Source organism: Hetaerina americana, unplaced genomic scaffold (genome assembly GCF_022747635.1).
Source record: "Hetaerina americana unplaced genomic scaffold, ioHetAmer1.1.p SCAF_33, whole genome shotgun sequence".
In the NCBI taxonomy this organism is placed as follows: Eukaryota; Metazoa; Arthropoda; class Insecta; order Odonata; family Calopterygidae; genus Hetaerina; species Hetaerina americana.
Window position 1 is genome coordinate 3,569,156 of NW_027286908.1, and position 23,560 is coordinate 3,592,715.

The 23,560-nt window shown below is 38.5% G+C and overlaps 1 protein-coding gene across 5 annotated transcripts in view; it reads left to right on the forward strand.

Annotated features, from left to right (window-relative positions):
- Positions 1-23,560, forward strand: part of LOC139691375 (rho GTPase-activating protein 15-like) — a 1,001,962-nt gene that overhangs the window by 972,834 nt on the left and 5,568 nt on the right. For 4 of the 5 annotated variants that reach the window (XM_071589169.1, XM_071589171.1, XM_071589173.1 and 1 more), the window contains exons 4-12: positions 7,625-7,729; positions 11,679-11,992; positions 13,128-13,203; positions 15,065-15,208; positions 16,863-17,090; positions 19,862-19,982; positions 20,079-20,216; positions 21,777-21,952; positions 22,729-22,867. In XM_071589169.1, the coding sequence (XP_071445270.1) occupies positions 7,625-7,729; positions 11,679-11,992; positions 13,128-13,203; positions 15,065-15,208; positions 16,863-17,090; positions 19,862-19,982; positions 20,079-20,216; positions 21,777-21,952; positions 22,729-22,867 (1,441 nt within the window). The remainder of the gene's footprint in view (positions 1-7,624; positions 7,730-11,678; positions 11,993-13,127; positions 13,204-15,064; positions 15,209-16,862; positions 17,091-19,861; positions 19,983-20,078; positions 20,217-21,776; positions 21,953-22,728; positions 22,868-23,560) is intronic. The other variant, XM_071589170.1, reaches the window with a different exon arrangement.

Sequence of the window (23,560 nt, forward strand, 5' to 3'; positions counted from 1 at the left end):
ACGGGGCAGTGCGTTGCGACAGTCAGAGTTTGTCTCAGAGGGGCAGCGATCCCTCAGTAGACCGCAGGTTTGACGCCGAGGATGTTGCGGCGGTCCCGGCTGATAGCCCAGAGGATGTGGAGAGGGAAGCGGGCGGCATTCAGGAGGCGAAGATGTCTACGGCGCATCAGAGGGTGACCGCCAGGGCGGAACTGTGTCCCGCGCCACAGGTGGCGTACTCCAACCCCCAGATCCCCTCGGACCAGATTAAAAGCGTTCCTAAATCTACGGTCCAGTTCACGTCGCCTTCGGTAAAAAGTCAGCCTAATCTCAGGAGTCAGAATTACGTCGGCGAACAGGCTCCCTCCAAAATTCCGTCTACCTTCAACGACCAACATCCCGTCAACGGACAAGATTGCGTCGACATTCGACGTTCGTCGGTGAAAGGTGGTCCGCAGTCGACGCCTCCGTCTTCGCGTAAGTCGGCCATGCCTCCGACTCCTCCGCAGCGGCGATCGTCCCCTCAACAGTCCCCCAAACCCTCCCATAGACTAACGGAACCGGCCTCCCCAACCGGAAGTTATAGCAAACCCGTACAGCATCAAACTCCCTCCCCGGCACTCAAGAATACTGCCACCTCCACCCCCAAGCCACCCGCTTCGTCCGACCCACGACACCAGTCCCCCCTGACCCACTGGCTCTCGGAGCTGAGGTCCAGCGGAGACGCCGTCGAGGACGAAGAAGGCGGGGTCACCATGGAGGAGAAAGACGGGAGGAGACCGGAGGAGGAGGTGGAGCTAAGGGGAGGTCCAAGAGGGCCCTGCGAGAGGGCCCTGAACCGAGGCCGAAGGGGCAGCGGCGGGGAGATAAGTATCTACGAGGATGCCTGCTCGTGCCTCAACGGAGAATGGTGCTGTGGTGACGGTCAGCCGATGCCGTCGGAAGATGGAAAGGAATTTGACATACAGGGCCGCTGCACAGAAACTGTCAAAGGAGGAGGCGGTTATAAAGGGATATGGGGAATGGACGGGGCGGCCCTGGACGGCGGCGATGTCGTGTCGATCAGGGGAGGCTCGAGGGCGAGGGGTGAGGGAATCGAATGGAGGCTCTCGGCCCTGGGTCTGAAGGACAACAGTAAGGCCGTAGGTGTGGTGGAGAGAAACAAGGAAGAAACGGAAAGGTGTGTCAACATCATTACCTCGTCGCACTGCAGGCGGACAATCTCCGAAGGCATGAGCTTGTCTAGCAAAGGAAAGATCTGGAGGGAATTGGATACGAAGGAGAACGAAGTCAACCTCAAGAATGTAACTGCCGCGGAGGACCTGCCCAATACGAACGGGGTGTCCAAGAAAACGTCTTCCAACCTTTCCTCCGGAAAAGTGCAGGGCAAGACCCATAGGGTGGAGGGGGAGGAGGATGGGGACTCGCCCACGAGTCTCTGTTCAAAGTCCCCCGTCAACGGTAAACCACCCCCGCGGTGCCCGGATGTGGTCCCCACCCAGCCGACAAGCCGCCCCAAGAGCCAAGTCGTCCGCCTCCCTCCCGAGGAAGAGGAGGACTGGCCGAAGAGGTCCAAGTTCACAGAGGACGACGTGCCGTGCGACGACGGCGACGGCCTGATCATACTTCCGGGGACGCCGGAAGGTCACAGGTCCCGCGTCTCGCAGAGCGACTCCTTCAGGTCAACCACGTCCTCGGAATCCAAGTTGTCCTCCGCCTCGGCGTCGTCCTCTTCGCAGGAAATCCCCACGACCGGAGGCTACGGCAACAACAACAGCAGCAGCAGCGGAAACCACAGCGCCAAGTCCTCGAGTTGCGACAACGTGTCCCTGTCATCCTCCGTAGGCGAGGTGTCCCTTCAGCAGCGCCCCCCCAACGTCCCCCCTAGGGCAAAGCCCCCCAGGAAGAATCTCAAGCCCAAAGAGCCACGGGCGGGGGTCGAAGGGGGTAGTGGGTATAACGCCGTCAAAGCGATGGTAGGCGAGGATAGGGACGAGCATCCTTCCAGTAAATCGGTAAACGAAACCTCTGGGAGGGAAAGCGCGACCCTACGCGAGCTATGCGAGACCCCTCGGGGATCCCCCGCGGACCTCAAACCTCCCTCGGGTATGGAAGTTTCTGGAGAAGCGGCAGTGGTTTCGTCAGACGCCGGGAAAGATAAAGCGTCGTCTACGGAGGAAAAAAGTGTGCGGGATAAGATTTCGGTGGCGGGAGGCGAGGGATGCATCGCCGCCGGGTGCGAGGTCCCTCGGGAAGGCGGCAAGGGGAGGAAGTTCGCGTGCCCCGTGGCCCCCGCCGCGTCGCCCAGGTTCCCTCCCGGAAAGGCCGGGCTGGACAAGGCGAGCGTGGCGTCGTCGACCTCGGGCGAGGAGAGCAAAGTCGGGAGACTGTCGGAGAGGAGTGTGGAGGATCCATCGGACGTGGAGGGCGCCTCCGAGTCGGGGGTGGAGTCGCCCAGGTGCGGGGAGGATGATGAGGAGGAGGAGGTGGAAGATGGGGAGGTGGAAGATGAGGAGGAGGTGGAAGACGGGGAGGAGGAGTGCGATTGGAAGGGCGTGTTTGTGCGGGGGAGGCGGAAGGGGAGTTACTCAAGCGACATCGAGGCGTGGAAGCGCGGTCTGTCCGGCTGGTGCTCCGTTGAGGACGAAGAGGAGTTCCTGGAATGCACCAAGTTCGATCCGGAGGATTCCTCGATGTACGTCGGCTGCGGGTCCCCGGAGCGATCAGCTGAGGAGGTAAACGGCGACGCACGCTGTTGTGAACAAGAAATGAATAATGACTTCCCATTCCCCGCCTAAAAATAAATACATGCCTAATGTGTACCTCGGTCGCCTGAATTGTGTAACCACCTCAATCTCCTGATACTTCATTTGTCGCTTTTGTTGACAGAAATAGTTTCGGAAATTTTAATGCAATTATTATTATCTAGAGCATTCAATATCATTTAGATTTAATTGTACAATTTCGTCAGATTCAATGCATTCCTCTCTCAACAATGGCATCTAATTTGTTGTCAACAAACAGAGGAGACCATAGTAACACAAACAACTTTTGGCCACCAAAATCGTAAACAACTTAACAGGCCTAGTCTGTCTGAAAATGTACTCAATTCTTTGATTCACCACGTTGCTTCGCAATCATGAAAATGAACGCGATCGTTGGCGTCGGACCTGATTCCAGACTTCGCGGAGACCCCGGACCCCGTATTTCTTAGTGTAAAGAGCGTATTGTATTACTTATATAACTTTTTCCTTCATCTTGAATTTCTCGGCATGTTTCATGCACGTTCCTGCATTGTTATGTTGTGTTTTTCTCCGAAAGTGTAGTTTTTTCCCAATCATAGTTTTAAGTGTTTATGCTCTCGAATATTAGCGTTTTACTTTAATTTCTGCGTGTTTCAAAACTGTGTCTTCGGGGTAATTCGTATCCTATCCTTTATAAAGGCTACAAATTGCAACCTGGATTGAAAGAATGCATATACTACCTTGATCAAAAAGTTCCCGGAATAACCACCGTGTGGCGCTCCCATCGTTCCGATTTGAGTTCTGTTTTTTTTGTTAAATTGGTACATCTGTTGTTGATATTCCCTTTAAATCTTAGTGTCATAACTTGACATTTGCAAAAGTTACGTAGCCAAGAGTACATCTATCTCTGTGTGTGTTGGCGATTTTTTACAATTTCAGAAATGGATTTAAATTTGCAACAACGAACTTGTATTAAATTTTGCGTAAAAAACGGATTTAGTGGCGCACGGACGTTGGAAATGTTGGAAAAGTGTTTCGGCAACGATTCTCTAAAAAAAACGGTCGTTTACCAGTGGCACGAGCGGTTCAGAAGTGGTCGTGAGTCAATCGAAGATGATGAACGCAGTGGCAGACCATCGACATCGAAAGTCGGTGAAAAAATTGATAAAGTAAAAGAAATGTTGGTCAATAACCGCAAATTAACCATCAGAGAAATAGCGGAGGACTTGAACATTGCCTATGGATCCGCCCAAGACATTGTGGTTAATGATTTGGGTTTCCGTCGTGTAGCAGCAAAGTTGGTGCAAAAAAGAGACCGTGTTGACGTCGCAAAAGACATGATTTGCGAGGCTGAATCCGATCCCACATTCATCAAAAGGATCATTACTGGAGACGAGACGTGGGTTTATGAGTACGACACGCAATCCAGACATCAGGCAAGTGAATGGCGTTCACCAAATGAGCCGAGACCAAAAAAACCACGTCGTTTTCAGTCAAAAAAGAAGGCAATGCTGACGGTTTTCATGGATTACAACGGTGTAGTGCATCATGAATTTTTGCCAGAAGGCCAGACAGTAAACAAAGAGTATTATTTGGGCGTTATGAGACGTTTGCGTGAAGCAATTCGCCGAAAGAGACCAGAAATGTGGGCAGAAAACTCGTGGATTTTGCACCATGATAACGCACCGTCGCACAGTGCTATCATTATTCGTAATTTTTTGACGAAAAATGCAACAAATACCATCCAACAGCCACCGAATTCACCTGATTTGGCTCCCTGTGACTTCTTTCTGTTCAATCGAGTTAAAAAACCATTACGGGGAACGCGTTTTAGCAGCCGAGAGGAAGTAATGGAAAAATCGCAGGAAGCACTGATGGACATACCGAAAACCGAATATAAAAAATGTTTCGAGGATTGGATCAAGCGCTGGCATAAGTGTGTTGCAGTCGATGGGGATTACTTTGAAGGGGACAATATAGATTTAGATGAATAAACTTGTATTTTTAATTTTCTGAATAAATTCCGGGAAATTTTTGATCAAGGTAGTATGTACCTGACTTTTAGTTTGTAGTCTGCGAGCAAAGTTTCCAATTAAAGCGATGGATTCTCTCCGACTTTCCATCGTTTTCACTCCATTGTTTTGTTTTTCTTTATTATGATAATTTAATGATCCCATGACATTAATGTTTTGTATTACATTCTATATTGTGTAGAATATTTAAATGCGTATATGTATATGGTGGTGTTGACATAATCCTGACCTGGTCTAAGTCTTCGATTGCATGTTTGTGCAATAATCAGACCTTATTCCAGTATGTATAGTGCTGATCACAAAATGGCTATCAATGCTATATCCCCTCCAACACTTATGCAATTGCAATTTTTTTATTCCTGTTTTTTTATTTTTTATAATTCAAAAACATGATTTGCATATCTGATAAATTGAAATCATATTTTGGCCCACAATAACCATTCATTTAAGTTTTGGCATCCATAATTTGTGAAGGAAGTGAAGACATCTCTCTCCGTCATTTGTTTTCATTCTCCTCTGCTAGAGTACTAATTAAATATCATTCCCTGTTTTGTCCTTGAAGTTTTATTTCTGATATATTTGTGGGTGGGATGCAATTGGTGTTACTGACATGTTCCATATGTAGTTGATGAATATTGTGAAAAGTTTATTCAGCATTTTGCTAGATTGAATTCCTATAATTTGAATGGCTTCATAGAGAACATTTTTGGCATTAGATTGCTTATCTAGTCTGTGGAGTCCAATTAGCCCTTAAATAATTACAAAATCATTGATTTTATGATGAGATAAATGTAGCAATAGGAAATGTCCCCTGAAGGTCAGTGTCATCAGTGTTTCGTAAGGAATGAAAATTTTGTAGATTCTATCATATCATAATTTTATAGATGTTATATTGCAGAAACAATACTAAATTGATTGATAATTGTCAATGACTGGGCTGTTGGTTGTGCTGTGCAAAAAATTCCATGTGTTGCGAGGCAAGCACTAAATTAAGCCAGGTGAACCATTTGGTTCCCTCGATACTGAACAACACACACTTGACTTTATAGTAAAATACCGAGTTATTCTATGATAGAAAAAGGATATGGACCTTAAAAGGTTTGTGAGTTGCACATCTATGTAAGCAGGGAATTTATTATCATAAATGAGTCTTCACACTGAGTAATTAATACCCAAGTCCCACTACCCGTTGTGGTTTGTTGATGGTCTCACGTAGAATACATTAAGTGGTCTCAACAATTAGAAATACTAACGGGATGACTTGGTTCTTTTACTAAGGACTCTTCTGATCATAAAAAGGATAGCGCATTGTCTTATCCATTACCTTTGGCAGAGGTATATTCTATTTATGGGTATTTTTCAATCGTTTCTCTCAACTTGTGGTTTCACCAAGTGAAATTTTTTAGTTTATATCATAGGAGTTGCATCAATGGCTTTTGGTTCACAGTTAAGACCTGCAATGGCCTTAGTGTAATAGATTTATTATAAACATAAAATCCGCATTCTAATGCCTCCTTAATTGTGTCTCAATATGTATTGGTTATGTTGGTGCAGTGATAGCTTAGATGTTTGATATTACGTGACAATTATGAGATGATCTATGATGTCATAGTTAATCTGATTAACGTTATGAGTAATATTACATTTTTATGGCCCAGATTGTTTAGTTTTTTGTGGTGATCTCTTGGGCTCACCTGGGAAAAGATCCATTTGTTCATGTGGCCACAAAGATAAATTATTTTATATTTTTATGGCCATTCAAATGGATGATTGTTTTTTATAAATGTTGTGGCTGTATGGATGATGTCATTTGAGTCACAATTGCTCAACGTTTCATTTCAACTTGCTCATTACTTAACACAACTCTAGCTCATATGGGGATTGGGATTGGTGCAGTGGCTATCATACTGATTTCCCACCCAGAGGGCCCAGGTTCAAATCCCAGCGGTGTTGAACATTTTTCAGAGGTATCCCGATCCCTACTTGAGGTGCTTTGTGGAGGGCACTTTGAGTGAGTACGCCATCCGTCGGATGGGACGTTAAACTGTGGACCCCTTGGCGCCTTTCTTAAAGAGTAGGCTTATGTCGATGCCGGGTTTCTCTCCACCCTTCATCCTTTCCTATCCATCCCCTATGGTGCAAATGACCTCAGCAGTCGGTCGCCTCCCCTAAATACTACTACTACTACTCAAATCATCCTCCTCGGTATATTTCACTTCATCTATTTCTGACCCAAATATCACTTTCCTAGATATCGACATTCACCTCCAGAACAATACGTTTAACACCTCAGTCCACATTAAATCAACCAACAACCAATAATACCTCCATTTCAATAGCTGCCGCCCAACACATACAAAACGCTCCATCCCCTTCTCCCTCTCAGTCCGTCTCTGAAATAATTACCCCACCCAACAGAAATACACGGACCAGCTACATACCTCTCTCAGAAAATGGGGAACCCTAAAATACTACTGAACATATAAACTCTCAAACCATCAACCCAATACACTCCTCTCCCAAAAGCATACCGCCCAAAATGCCCAAATCTTCAAATCCATATGAATATCATTCATATGCTCATTTATACAAGGATCATTTCTGTTCACCCCTGAAGGAGGGGTGAACATATTTTAGAAAATGAATGCAGATTTGCAAATATCAAAGTCTTTCTTACCTCCATTACTGTCAATGAATTCTTCTTGTCATTAATCTTTAAAACATAGATAGATCACTAGTTAATGGCACATACAAGGTTTCAAACTCATAAGTTGCATTGAAGTGTATAATTCATTTTCGTATTAATGAGGTAAAATTGAATTGATGAGAGTCTTATTAAATCTTTTTTCCTTTCTCTTATTATTCCAGTGGTACTCCTCAAATGACATGGAAGGCAGAGTATACTTCTTTGAAGAAAACAGCAATGAGTCATCATGGACACTGCCTGAGGTCAGCGTTGTTTCTCCTCCTCAGGTGGGCAATGTTTTTGAATACTTTGCACCTGTGGTTATCCCTGATGAATTCACACTAATACCACGTAGAGCATGTTTGACTCCAACATAAATATGTTTGCAATGCACCACGTTGATAGCAAAATATGCCCACATCTTAATCTGAACATATTTCCATAAGTTGAGTCTTTAGCATCTACTTACTACATAGTTTTCTTGATGGGGAAGAGATAGGGGTGACTGCAGACAATGTGTAAACTTAAGCTTTCTCCTAATAGTTCATGAGAGTAGTAATCCTTCATTTAATGAGCTTATCCTTCAACAAAACAAGATGAAGAGTTTGAAGAGTAGCTGTTAACCAGTCACTCACTGTTCTTGGCAAGTTAGTTTAATCTTTTAAAGTACTTTCTAGCAGCATCAGAAATATAGTGCTCAAATGATGATAAGATCATTTTAAGACAGTGAATATTGATTCATGAAGGAGTGTTATTCCAATAAATAAATGTAAGATTCAAATGCTTGATCTTTTGATTGCATTATAAAGTCATTAACCATAATGTCTAGCATTCAGTGTTATCCTAATTCATTTTTTTGTAACTCACAGTTTCAGTTGAAAGTGAACAGTGCTTCTTAGAAATTGGAGATAATAATTGCCATTAGATATGATTCAAAAATTTTATTTTTTTATCAAATTGCTCAAAATCATTCATAATAATAAAATAATGAATGTTGTCAAAATTGTAACACTGTTATAGTTAAATTATTCAGTCTAAATGTTCATTATCTTGTTTGGAAAAACTTCCTGTTTGACCATTAGGATTGTTTTGGTTTTAATTATGGATACATACTGCTGACGGAATCAATTATTGAAGGCTTTTATTCATATAAATAGTAGTCTTGGTTTTAATCAATATTCTAAAATTTTCCTAGCTTGATATTTTCATTAATTCCATCAAAATTTCAATAGAATTTTTAGGGATTTAAGAATTTTACTTGTCACTATCAGGGTTAATATGTTTCTTAATGCCATTCTTCTCCTTGGCACATCAATATGAACATGAATATTAGTTTATACAATAGAATACTACAAATTATCATTGCATGGGATGATATTTAGGTATCTGATGCAGGATGATAGGGGTAGATAGGAGGCTTTTGAAACGTGGGTTTGGGAAGGATAGAGAAGGTGAAGTGGACAGAAAGAAAAACAAATGAGGAGGCGCTGGGAATGATGGGAGGGGAGGATAGGGGGTTTTGGCAGAAATTATAAGAAGACAGGAGAAATAGATGCAGAGAGAACAATGATTGGCAATAAGATGTTGAAGACTTGGAGAATGCTAGGCAAGTGAGGAAGGAATAGGATAGGGATGTTGGATATAATGACGGGAGGAAGTATATGGAGATGAAGTAGGACTTTGTTATAGCATAGGATTTTGGATTGTGTTTTGTTAGGAGAGAGATAAGAGAAATATTTGGTTTTTGTGTCCATCCAAAACCTACCCTAACTGGTAGATTACCAATAATGATAATAATTGAAGACTTGAAGGCTTTAGGTTGGACACATTAGAAGCTGGAAACTGTCGTAGTGAAATTTTCTACCTAAACCATGAGGTCTACTGTCTTTGTCTACACTCTTACACTCCTCTTACTGCTTCCATATTGGTACCTTTTCATAGTCTTCAACTCCTACCATGTGCCTTTCCCTTCCTCTCACTTGCCATATTCCACTTCCTCTGCAGCTAATCCTTCCAGTAGAAGTCACTTTATAGATACTGCCCGTGAACATTAAATCACTCTCCTAATGTATCCTAATAATTGATTTGTGGTGCTAAATGACCTTTTGACTTTCATGTCAGTCTAGTGCTATTGCCATGGGATTTGGCAACCCACTCATACATTGACTACAAAACATAACTATTGCTATTCTTTATACTTGGGCATTATACACCGATACAATCGAACTCTTAGAAATTTTTAATGTAGCTGAATAAATAATGGGCTCCAAAAAATGTTTTTGTACATCTATTCTGTGCCTTTACAGGAAGAAATATGAATATTGTGGAGGGTATATGAAATAATTATTATTATTTTCATTGTATTAAAATTCCAAGGAGTTCAATCAATGTTAATGTTCATTTTTTGCATGTCACATGGTCTGCATATTGTCAGTTATCCTTTCTTTCCCAATCCTATATTATTACCTTTGTTATGCCACTTCTGTCCAGTGCTATTCCTCTTCAAAGTGATTTGCAACACTCCCCTAAATAATTGAGATGGGATTATACTATTCTATCATTTCTGAAGCCAAAATCAAGGGATCCATTTCAATTTTTAGCATTATGTTGTTGTGAAAGACTTCCTGTACCATCACCTCATCTTTGGAATGAAAGTGATTGGGGTTTCGATTTAGAGCAGGTCAACACCAGCAAGAAATGTTGGGTCACTTTCTTTGCATCTGCATTTATTGTGCAATGTTTGCATTAAGTTACCAGAGAAATTCAAGTGAATATGAAGTCATTATGGCATTGTTGCAACACGACCCCCTATGGCTTGATGCTTTTTTGAATTCATTTTGGAAGTTGAATAACGGTCAAACTATTCCTTTTCCAAGCAGCCTGCTATTGAGCAATTTCATAAATGTAAAAATAATATTTTCAGCTACATATCCTTTAGGAAAATAAAATGTGTGTTGTGGTAGTTTTGCTATCACATAAGATTGTGTGAGCAGATTGGAAGAACTTAGCAATGTAACCTTAAGAAATGAGTTCAGGCCATGATATAAATAAAATTGGATTGATTTGATGAATTAAGAGGACATGGTAGTCCAATGGGTGGAGCACTGGGCTACTGACCAGAGGGTTAAGGTTCCATTCTGTGTATCTCTGGGCATTCTCTGCTTTTCCCAATTCGAGTGATATTTTTCAGGTGCAGATCTTCCAGTAAAACCTCAAGTGGCACAGGGAATAACAAAGTAGCCCACCTTATTATGCTGTTCATGAATGAATTTCACATTCCATATTGAGCTTATAGGGCATAAAGAGAGTCTAAGTTACACATTAAAAGAGGAGGGCACAAACTAGAGCAGGTGGAACAGTTTATGCATCTCTGAAGTGATTTGGAACAAAATGGTCAAAGTAGTAGGGACGTAAGAAGAAGAATTGCACTATGCAAAAAGGTTTTCACAAGGAGAAGGGAATGGATGACTGGGATGTTGAGTAAGAATGTTGAGAAAAGGCTTAGTAAAACTTTGATATGGGGTACAGTTATGTACGGTGTGGACACGTGGTTGTTGAAGATGGATGATAGGCATAGATGATGGTAGTTTTTGAAATGTGGGTGTGGAGGAGGACAGAGAAGGTGAAGTGGACAGAAAGGAAACCAAAAGAGGTATTGATGGGTATGGTGGAAGGGGAGGAGAGGGGATTGTTGGGAGAAATCATAAGGAGGCAGGAATAATGGATGAAGGGTGTATTGATCAGCAATGGGAAGTTGAAGACTGTGATAGAGGGAAGAAAGTAAGGCTGAGGAAGAATGCCAGGAATAGGATAGGTAGGGATGTTGGACAGAATGAAGGGAGGAAGGAATTACATGGAGATGAAAGGGGCTTGTTGAACATAGAGTAGAATGTTGAGTTGTGTTGTTTTAGTAGAGACAAGATATTTATTTGGTAGTTGTGTCCATCCAAAACTTACCTTGACTGTTAGATTTCCTAATAATAATTGGTCTTATTACTCATTAGGTGAGCTCTGCCCTCACCAAATAAATAGACCTTTGGGTTGATAACTGTGGTGGTGTAATCAATGTAATTATTGTTCAAATGATTATTGGTTGAATAAAAATAATGAACTTGCAATGCATTCATCAAGAGGCAATCCTTCCCATTTGAAAGTCCCAAGTGTTTTATTGGCCTTTGGTGTGAAATGCTCTGTGGGTCTCCCGCCTTGTCTCATTCTCCTGGCATTCATTCACAGACCCCACCCCCGGGGGCAGGAGTGTCGGGCTCACCAGCCGGATCTGATTCCTTCATCTCTGGCCGATCCTCGGGTGGGGAGGAGGCCGGCTCCAGGGAGACAACGGAGAGGGAGGGCAGTGGTAGTGGTGCCCTCGTGGGTGTCAGCAGAGATGACATGGTGGCTGTGATGCCCCTCGTCAAGATGAAGATGAACCAGTGGGAGAAGGGAGGGAAGCTCATCCAGCTGCGAGACAGCATGATGGATAAGGAACTGCGAGCTGGGAGGTCCACAAGGGCTGCCAAAACGCGCTCCATGGTCATCGGGGATCCAGGGTGAGTCATTTTGTGGTCCATGCATTTTTGGGAAGGGGGCATCTGGAGATGTTGCCGTGGCTAATATACTGGCTTCCCACCACAAGGTTGACTAGGGTTCAAATCTTGGAATTGGCAGAATATTTTTAGTATTATCCAAACCCCTATTTGGGGTGCCGAGTACCTAAACAAGGTGTATGCTGTCCGTGAGATGGGACTCTTTTTGATGGTGTAATCCCTTGGTGGCTTTTTTTAGGGGTAGGCAAATACCGACGCTGGGTTTATCTCCACTTTTCATCCCTTATTCATTGAAAATTATAATCTCATAAGATCACTTACATTTAAATTGTAAATTGCAAAAGCTGTTGGTTGCATCCCCTAGTAACTACTACTCCATTTTGGGAGGCAGGAGTTTGCTTTGTTTGTAGTTTTGAACAACTGCCATCCATCCCTGTACCCACAGGAAAAATTAAAACATGAAAAGGTGGAACTTGTTTTAATTAGGTCATATTCCCTTTAAAAACATAAGCTAAGAAAAATAATGGAATAATTTAATAGAATAGGGGTTTCACAGCTTGTGTTTTGAAATATTAAATGGTTCCAAGAGCCCATTTGAGATAGGGTATTTAGTGCTAAAAAAATCTTCCAATTTTAAAAATACTTGTTCCCTGTCAAAGATTCAATTTAAACTTATTCATGTGACCATAATCATGTTTCCTACACTTAAGGTGCATTCATGATAAGTCAATGAGTAGTTTAGTGATTTTCAGTTCTTTTTAAATAATAGATTATTTTCATTACTTTTGCTGAATGTTTTTTTCACTTCCATTAGTTTTTACGTGTAAACTATATTCATAATTTTTTTTATCCTGCTGAATTTAATCGCCGCTTAATGAGTAAGTGCATAATTTATAAAAATGTGATTCTTGGCAGTGAAACTATGCCCTCAGTTGATATTACCTAATTTAAATGCAGTCATGCGATCTACTAATTCTTGTTGATTGGCTGTGTCTCGTAATTAATTTGTCTATGACTCTGTCGCCCACTTAACACATTACATATTGAGTTACATTTGATGCAACTCAAGTTTTGCCTTTAAGTTATTTGCCAATTTTCATTCCTGATTTTAATGGAGCTTGTTCCATTTGAATTTTAGCGTGGGTGATGTGAAAATCTTGGGAGAAAGAGGGAAAGGGAGCAAAGACTGGCCGCAACTCTGGGATGGAAATATGGTGAGTAAGGAAAACATTATATTTTGCTACCATCTTTAACATTAAATTACAATATAAATTGAGCTATTGCATTTTACATTGTTACTTGCATTATATATATATATATATATATATATATATATATATATATATATATATATATATATATATATATATATATATATATATATATATATATAATTGTAAAAAGATAAATCTGTGATGACAGTTTTATTAAAACCTTCCTAACCCATGCTAGGAGTAAATAAATTTCTCAAAGAAAGAAATAGTATAGTTCCTTGAACAGATGTAGATGTCAATATCAAAATAATGATGTCTGTAAAGAGAATATAATAATTATATCCTTATTATTCATTAAGGGAACAGAATTTAAGTCAAGGTTAAATTTTCAATGGTAGTTTTAGTGAATACTAAAGACATAACTAGAATGCCAGTAAAGCAAAATATGTCAGACCTGGTTTCCTATGGGTTTTGTGTATATCTTGAAATGTATATTTGATAATTCACTCTAAATATCTTAAAATTTTGGAATATAATTTCACTGGTGGCCTAATGAACCATATCCTTGAAAAATGATGAGCTAATCTGGAGGTCTGGCTCGTGGGACACATTGAGATGAAACTAAACGTGCTACATTGTATGCATTTACATTTTATCTGGGTTTTTTTAGAACATACTGTCCTATCATGTCAATCTCTATTGCTTACTACTGGCTCAAAAAGATGTTACTATTAAAATTTGGAATAAATATAACCATTTTCTTGCACTGATGAGGGGAAAAATAGGTAATAGAAAGTATTTTTCCCAGCAAATCGGGTTGTAACTTAAAGAATAATGTCATACCCACGTAACCTCAGCCCATCAGATGCGGGCTGGTTTTAGAATACATTTTGGAGTTAAAAAAGTCTATCTAATTGATCAGTAAATATGGTATTTGGATGTAATCCCTTCTATTGCTGTAAGGAAGTTTCATATTGTAGTATCATGGGGACTGGAAGGAGAATAGAGGGATAAACATGTGGTATTTTCATGAAACTCTTCATTCAATTTGATTTCTATGATTTGGTGTCCAAATTATGCTCCCCCCCATTCAATTGCCAGGACAACATGTTGGTGTTTTCCTATTCGAAGCTGCCATTATTTTAAATCCAGAATTTGACAATCATTCCATGACAATCATAAAAAGAGACCCAGTTACATCTATCTGCTAGTTGCTAAGTTCAATGTTACAACTTGTTGTGGGGCACTTAGAAATTTTGTGGCAAACCCTGTAATTGTGCTTCCAAATGTCAATTGTTTTTGTATTTTATTCCTCACTTTTTACGTTTCCCAAGTTCTGTGAGAGTATTCTTTGAGCAAGAAAACACAACTGCTTGAAACATCCTCTCACAATGAATCAATCAAATGCATTTGTAGTTACAATTAGATTAAGCTGGTGAAAACAACTGCAATACAATTGCATGGAAAACATTCATTTTCATTTAAGTAGCATTTCAAATCACATCAAATCTTCAAGTCACATAATTAAGGCACTCGAGGACTGCAACTGGTAAAAGTATTGCTGAAAATAAATTCCTATATATTTACTCAAATAAAATATTTTTTAACGCATATTATATCTATTGTCATTAAATTGAATATTTTCAAGGTTTATTGAATGTGGAACGTGACTGAACAAGCAAAGAGAAGAGGTTTCTTCCTCAGTCATTAGAACAGACACATTGCTATTACTGTCGTTTAATGAAATAGAATTATTTTAGAATTTTTATTTATAACATGCATGTTTATTCAAAAAATCCAATATGTTGGTCCATTGTATACCTTTTCGTAATCCATTCCTTCTTCTCTCCTCTGAAAACAGTATATCATCCGAGAGGGAACGTTGAACAAGACGAAAATTACTGAAAATAAGAAGAGAGTGAGGAAGAACTGGGCTCCTAGTCATGTTGTCCTAACGGAGCTTTTGCTGCTCTTCTTCAAGGATGCTAAAACCTTTGCTGCCGTGGTAAGACTTTTTGTGATTCTTTTCCTTTCAGAATGTCCCAAATTAACTCTGAGGAAATTTGGCCTGTCATTAACTCCTCAGATAATACATTATTAAAATTTGATTGGATGTTTTACATTGTGTCAATCATGTAGACTGTGAAAGTGTAGAAACCATAACACAATAAATTGGCTTAGACTTGGTTGCTGATAAAATTGCCCTTAAAAAATGAAGAGTTGTAAATATTGAAGTATTTAGTGTGTTTAGAAAATTGCATACCTTAAGCACGCCATGTTGTTTATTTAGAATGCTATAACAATGGCTATTGTTGCCATGGACGCGACTGGGACAAACTTTATTATGAAAAGCTTTATGAATGGAGGAACAACTCTCATGCCATTAAGGAAACAAGGTAATTGAGCTGTGTGTACAGAGTACACTTTTTTATGTAATTGACGCCAAATATTCTCCTGTTTCATCAAAATATTATATTATTTGCTTAAGGAGCAAGTCTATAGGGTCTGTATCAGTCTGTAGGTTAGCTGAGATGGTAGGAATTGGTGGGAATTACCTAATATTTTTGTAGGTGGCTTCACCACACACAAAATGGCATTGTGATCAAAAGGACTGTACCCATAAGCTTGGGATGACAATGATGCCCAATTTACTTTATATTGTCCTTATTATGTACTGCTGCCATTTAATAAAAAATTAATCAGTAATAATAGCCGATGTTTTGAGTTGTGATCATAATGAATGAAGATTGAAATGGACTTCTTCTGACTTATTTAACTAATGGATTGTCTATTGAAATGTAATGAAATAATTGACTTTGTAATTCCACACACTTTATTTAAAAACACACGACCCAGGTTTCGACGTTGAACGTCATCATCAGGTGATCATCATCATCTGATGATGACGTTCAACGTCGAAACCTGGGTCGTGTGTTTTTAAATAAAGTGTGTGGAATTACAAAGTCAATTATTTCATTACATTTCAATATGTTATGCAAATTCCACAAAGTTACGCCTGAGACAACAAATTTTAATGGATTGTCCCCTAACTTGCTCCTAAAAATGAAGATGTTTGGTTTCAATGGTAATGTGAATATGGTGATATATTTAATGAAATGACTTTTTTGTCATTAACCTCAATGCACCCTACTTTGGTGATGCCAATTTGATAATGTTGGAAAGTGTAGAAAGAGCGAATTCTGTGAAATCAGCATCTTGATTCTCGAAGAGTTTCTTTACAGTTGGTCTTTGCTTAATGGTAATAATGTGTTCCCCTGAACCAGTCGAATTGGCCAGGTGACTTGTTAAAATTTTCTCTTACTTGTGACAATTATGATCTTTTCCATCATACATATTTTAATCGAATTTTACATTACACATTTGATTACAAACTTTTAACCAAGGTGGTATATTAAAGTCATTTTCATGCTTAGCTTTGCAACTTAGCAAAGAGTGATAGCATGAACACTTTATGACTAATAAGAGCAATCTGCCATCATTTGACTCCTCTTATGCTGCTGGAAAACTTGTCTCCTCATCAGAGAAAAGTTAAATTGACTGATGTGAATTTAATTAGCCTTGTGTGAACATTCTGTAATATAAAATGAACATACAATGCAGGCTAAGTGTGGTTTTTCCCTTTTTGCTTGGTCCTATAGAAAGCCGGCACTATGGGAGGAAGCATCAGTCCAGGTGATGCAGGGGCAATGCCAGAGCTGTCCGTTGACCTTAACGGTGCTCTCGTTGACAGGGAAGATCAGCTTTCTAGTCGGAGGAATGTGTTTCGCGTGAGCACTGTTTTGGGTCTGCAAGTTCTCTGTCAGGACGACAATGCTCAGAATGCCGAAGCTTGGTTTCAGGACATTTCTAAAGCTGCCCTCAAGCTGGTAAGTCTTAAAAAAACCTTCATTATTTCTTATATTTTGCTTCTCCCTTGCATGGAATTCTATTCCCATCATGTACGCTAATGATGAATTTTCAGGGTTTTAAGAAAAAGATTTTATTTCTCGGGGAAGTAGATAGTGAATTAATGAATTCACATGAATCGTACCAATACATGAGATCTGCTTCAGCCAACCATACTTTAAATCAGCAATTTGGAACTATCAAAACATCAGATATTCAATAATAAATACATGGTTTATCAACACAAATGAATGGAGAGCTGGAAAGGAAATGTAAATTTATTAAATAGAATTAAAATGAGTGCTGAACATGTGCCAATTATGAAGGCAGACATTGGTGCATTGGGAAACCGTCATATGATATCATTTGAAACAGAACACGATGCAGTTCAATTTATCTGTTTATGTAAAAGTAAGATTGATAAAGGAAGTGGAAGTAAAGATACTCCAAAACAAACATGCAATTTTAGATCATTAAGTAAGCAATGACAATTTGAATGCTTACTAAGTGGAAATAAGAGAAGATTGCATGTTTAATATTGGTCCCTCAATGACAATATTTTGAGTATTTTATTAAAAAAAAATATATATATATATATATATGTATATATATTTATCTATATATCTATATATCTATATATATATACACACGAGGGTCATCCGGAAAGTAGTACCCGTTCGTGCCGCATGAAGTGCTGACGACGCGAGTAGCCGCTGGACGAGGTCAGATAGCTTCAGTGGCTTGTCTGCCTTCTCTGAGCCAAGTTGCGTGACGCTAGCATTGCCTGTGTTGTTTCTGTGATTGTTTACAATGTTTAAAAAAATTGAGAACGCCGCCAGTTGTGAAGTGAGGGCAGTGATTAAATTCCTCAATGCAAGAAACGTTCGCCCATGTGATATTCATCGCCAATTAAAGGAGGTGTATGGAGACAATGTAATGGACGAGTCGTCTGTTCGGCGGTGGTGTCGCAACTTCAACATGGGGAGGGGGAACACACACGACGATGAGCGTTCGGGGAGACCGTCTGTCATTACAGACCAACTGGTGAGCTCAGTTGACGAATTCGTGAGGAACGATCGGCGCGTCACAATTGATGACATCTGTGAGCATTTTCCCAATGTTTCTCGAACAATTGTTCATGAAATTGTTAAACACCATCTGCATTATGCAAAAATTTGTGCAAGATGGGTCCCTCGCGTATCTCAATGAGCTGGCGGCGAAGGACTATGCAGCAGGAATACAGAAACTTGTCACACGTTATGACAAATGCCTTAATTTGCTTGGAGATTATGTTGAGAAGTAGTTTAAAGTATCCTCTTTCAAATAAAATTTTTTATGTTTGTTAATATTTACTTTTGTGTCTTTATTTCACGAACGGGTACTACTTTCCGGATGACTCTCGTGTGTGTGTGTGTGTGTGTGTGTGTGTGTGTATATATATATATGCTTTCGTAGACGTAACACAGAAGTGCCGAATAGTACAATACACAGTAACACACAATATAGAAACACAAAAAAAGAAGAACACTCACACGTTATTTCTTGATATTTCGACGGAAACAATCCGTCTTCCTCTGAAGATATAGACTTCTATATCTTCAGAGGAAGACGGATTGTTTCCGTCGAAATATCAAGAAATAACGTGTGAGTATATATATATATATATATATATATATATATATATATATATATATATATACTATATATATATATATATATATATATATATATATATATACTATATATATATATATATATATATATATATATATATATATATATATATATATACTATATATATATATATATATATATATATATATACTATATATATATATATATATATATATATATATTATATATATATATATATATATATATATATATATATATATATATATATATATAATTATAAATGTGTATATATATATATATATGTCTGTGTGTGTGTGTGTATATATATATTTATATATATATATTTATATATATATATATATATATTTCCATATTGATATTTTAAGTGTAGGAAATTATTCCAAGTTTCGTAATTTAATTGGGAAATTATTTCATATTATGCATGATATTACATTCAATACTACTACATACATAATATTAAATATATATGATATTTTTCTGATGGTATTGCTAGGTTGTTTTAATTCCTAGTCTGCTTACTTTTCTCTAATGGGTGCACTGCATTTGATTGGTATTAGTGGTTTAGTTTCCTCTACTTTTTATTATCAGGTTTTAGTAGCAATAGTTTGTGCATAAATGTCTATTTGAAACCGTTTATTTGGAGAAATATTGGGCTATTTAATATCCCTATAGCAGACAGATACACCAGCGCTTGCCCAGGAAGGTGTACATGTCAGCATGGTATATGTCATTTGGTTTGTGCACATTAGAGACAATTGTTGTTGTTTTATAGATGCAGTCTTAATCGTGATTGAGTGAATACGATATCAGCATAGTTAGAAGTCACTCATTTTATTTTGTTCAGCCATTCCTGAAAATCAGAACCAAAGATTGGATCTTTATGTTTGATTTTTATAATTGTATATGATTTAATGAGGTAATAACCCAGTGATTTAGAGCGTTCTCCCATTATTTATTAATCATATTTCCTCCTAATATCCCAAAATCAACTCAAAATGTCACCCGTTTGAAGAGAGCCAACATATAGAATGCTTCCAGCTGTACTCAGAATGGTTGGACTTTGTTAATAATTTTAATGCCTTCCATCTTTTTCCAGCCATCCGGTTTTGATGGATCGCCTCGAATGAATACTTTGGAGCTGAGGAATTATGCAGAGCCCCACTCTCCAGATGAACACAAGAAATTCCCTCGAATAGGTCGCTCTAAGTCAGTCAAAGGTAAATCTTTATTCTTGAACCTTTAAGCAAAAGCCTCTTCTCTTTTGGCTACCAGGAGATAAAGTTTTAATTTCCTTCTCCTTTGTCCTGCAACAGTTAAAAAGGATGCCTCCATGGAAGACCTCAGCGCAGCAAATATCACGGAGAGACAGGTGAAAATTAAGGCACGTCTCAAGAAATTTTTCCACCGCAGGCCAACCATGGAATCTTTGGTGAAGAAGGGTATTTGGAAAGGTATGCTTGAAGATTTGCTCGTACTGACAATGGCTGACTAGTGCTTGGTGCAGTTCCATGGTTTTCTTAAATTCATGGGTGTGAAATAAATGTTTTCAGCCTGTTCTCTTGTCATTTTTCAAAATTTAATTGCTCGTAGTTAAAAATCAATTCACAATTCCCTATGAATTGCTCACATCAAACATTCTATGAAATTTATATCTATTATAACACTAACCATCTATTTATATTTCACCGGGAGGTATTCTTAAAAAATAAATGTTGTATATAATGAAAGATATTTAGTTTGGTTAGAGAATACTGGCTGACTGACTCTGCCTTGGGGAATAAATCCCCATTTTGCTGTTGAATTGTCAAATAACAATAAGTTTTTCCATAGATATTGGTAATTAAGTTCTAATCTTGTTTTTGAAAGAACATTAGGCTGGCTTTTTTTATAAGATATTTCAAATGTATTCATAAAATTCAAATTGTTAACTTAAATGGGCAGTAGCACAGGGACTATTCCATCAGCATAGTCTGATATTCCTACTTTTTTGTCATTCATCTGAGGAAATCATTGTCATTAGCAACATTAGAGAGAGTTATCAACGGTAATGGGGGATGAGATGATAGTGAATATAATTGAAAGTGTCAGAACATCTGTGTATCCTGTTAAATTTTTGGATATTCATGGCCTTATTTCACTGGCATACTCAATGGTAATGTCTTGTATATCTTTTTTGAGAATGTTTTGGTGTTTCATCATAATTGTGTTGATATAATATCTATCCATTTGATTATTCTGGAACATTCAATGTTATTAATTAAGTTCTGGCACATTCCTTGCATTTTAAGCATTTTTCATTTTGTTTAGCAATCAATAGAGTGAGTCTCTAGTGCATTAATAATATCTGGTGGTTGGTTGGTTCACTGTTTTCGCATCCGCGGCTAGTTCAGTTTTTAGGTTTGTTTCATAATTTTATTTCCTATTGTTCAGGTGAATCAATAATTATCAGGCTATCAATAGTCACAATGGTTTATAGGAGCTCAATCACTCGTGAAAAAATAAACACCTCATTTAGAAGTTATACATTCTGTTTGGGAGAGGTTCCAACATCATTTCGAATCTTCTTGAACAATCTTTGTCGTTAAAGTTTCAAAATTAAAAGATGATTTGACAAAATTTATAGTAAATCATGCACTTTGTCACAAGTTTTTCCTGATATCTTTTATAAAAAATGATATACAATGGTTAAATTCCCATGTTTTTAAATAGTTCATACCGTTGTCATAGAGGGGCAAATGAACGGATGGAAAGTAGTTCCCGATATATTTTAGACCTATAGAAAATTGTTTTAAGATATCACCTGAGCATGAAATTTTTGGTATAGATCCATTTCAAGTTCATTTCTACCTTGACAAACTACCTACTTTCGCAGTTTGTAGATTCTATCAAATTTCACATTTGAATTGAGAAAGATGGCCCAAAAGTTATGAAGTTATATCACACACACATTCATTGAGGATGCAACGTGGTTGCTGGTGATGCTATTAATGAATTTCCTCTTGGTATCACAGATGAGCCAGCATTTGGATGTTATTTGGAGCAAGTCAGCGGGGAGGGAATCCCAAGAATCCCACTCTTTGTGCAGAGGTGTATAGCGGCGATTGAGTCGAAACCAGAAAACATGAAAGCAGATGGTCTCTATCGAGCCTCTGGCAATTTGTCTCAAGTCCAGAAGATCCGCCTACAGGTCAGTGAACCCTGAAAGATTCCACCAAGAGGGCTTCCTTCTTTGAGTCCAAAAGAATTGTTAATTTGAGTTTAAGTTTGAGAGAAGATATTGATTGGATGAAGGGTTACATCCTTTCGTCATTTCTGAAAAAACATGTAATACTGAAGCTTCATGCTGAAACAGATAAAATAATTGTAAAACTGCGTCAAAAGTTATGAAATTGATTCATAAATTTTTGTGGTAAGATTTTAAATGTTGAATTTGTTTATTTATTGCGTCTTATGTTGGGCTATCAACTTTTTAAACTCCCCTTATTTTGCGAGCCAACTCTTTTTAAGTCCATAGATAATTTTGTGAGCTTGAAAAAATGAGGACTCATCTCAAAGGTATATTATTATCTGTTTTGAACTTGAACCATGTTCATTTTAACTACTCTGATATCTAATTGTAGAATTGCCTATTTCAGTGATTGTTTCCATTGTTTTGTGTGTCCATTGTTCTAGTTTTCATGTGAAATTATCAAAATGGCTGCTTTGTTCATAAAATAACTTTAAATTTGATTTTTTCATGTAATCGTACAATCATACAATTCAATCATTATATTAGGTAGATTATTTTCGTAAAAATCTATGTTCAAGTAGTTTTTCGTGAAACTTTTTTACCATCGTCCAGAAATTGATATTTTTTCCCTTTCTTTAAAAAAACGTGAAGTTAGTCTTGAGTACTTCTTGAGTGTTATTTTAAGTTGAACAGTGATGGTAAAAGGAGTTGTAATTTCTCTTTTATGTTTCCAGGTGGACCAGAATAATTTGTCAATAGTTGACATGGAGGAAGACGTTCATGTCCTTACTGGAGCCCTGAAACTCTTCTTCCGAGAGCTGAAAGAACCACTCATTCCATACTCCCTGTTCAACCGGGCTCTCACAGCTTCCAGTAAGTACCGTCTGTCCTACTGTATGTGTTTTGGCATATCAGTGCTCTTCTTCATGATAAGAAAAGTAAAAAGCCAAACCTTATCATTGCTGCCGTTTCCTTCCATCCATTGCTAACCTTTGTATGCCAACCTAAGATTCACTTTCCCTTGTGATTTGCTGCCCCATCCAGGAAACAAGATGTTTTCTAGGTTTATGACATTTGGTTTTTTTTCTGCGATTATTTTTGGGGTTTTATTATGCCTTGTCCTGTCCTCAATCAACGTAGGTGTGTGCAAAATCTAAATGAAAAGAGTGTTTCTAGTCCTAATTCAGAAGTCAAACGAGATCTAATTGCCATTGATGAACTGAGAATGCTTCAATTAGAGATGGTTGACACTGATGAAATACAACGGTCAAAACAATGAAACTCATACCTCATGAGTACGTTGCACATCAACCTAACAATATGACTTAAAATTAAAATGTTTGCTTGATTGATGATGTAAATAATAAATCAAAAATCATTCTTTATTGAACATACGCAATTAGACAACTGCGTATCAACTTTTTAATTCATTTCAAATAGAAGACATCTATGTATAGAAATATGTAAAAGTGACAGAATTTTAGAGGATGATGCAAGAGAAGAAAATGATGAAAGTAATTGGGAGTCCATTCTTAGAATTTTAGCCCAAAATTAGATTCTTTTTAA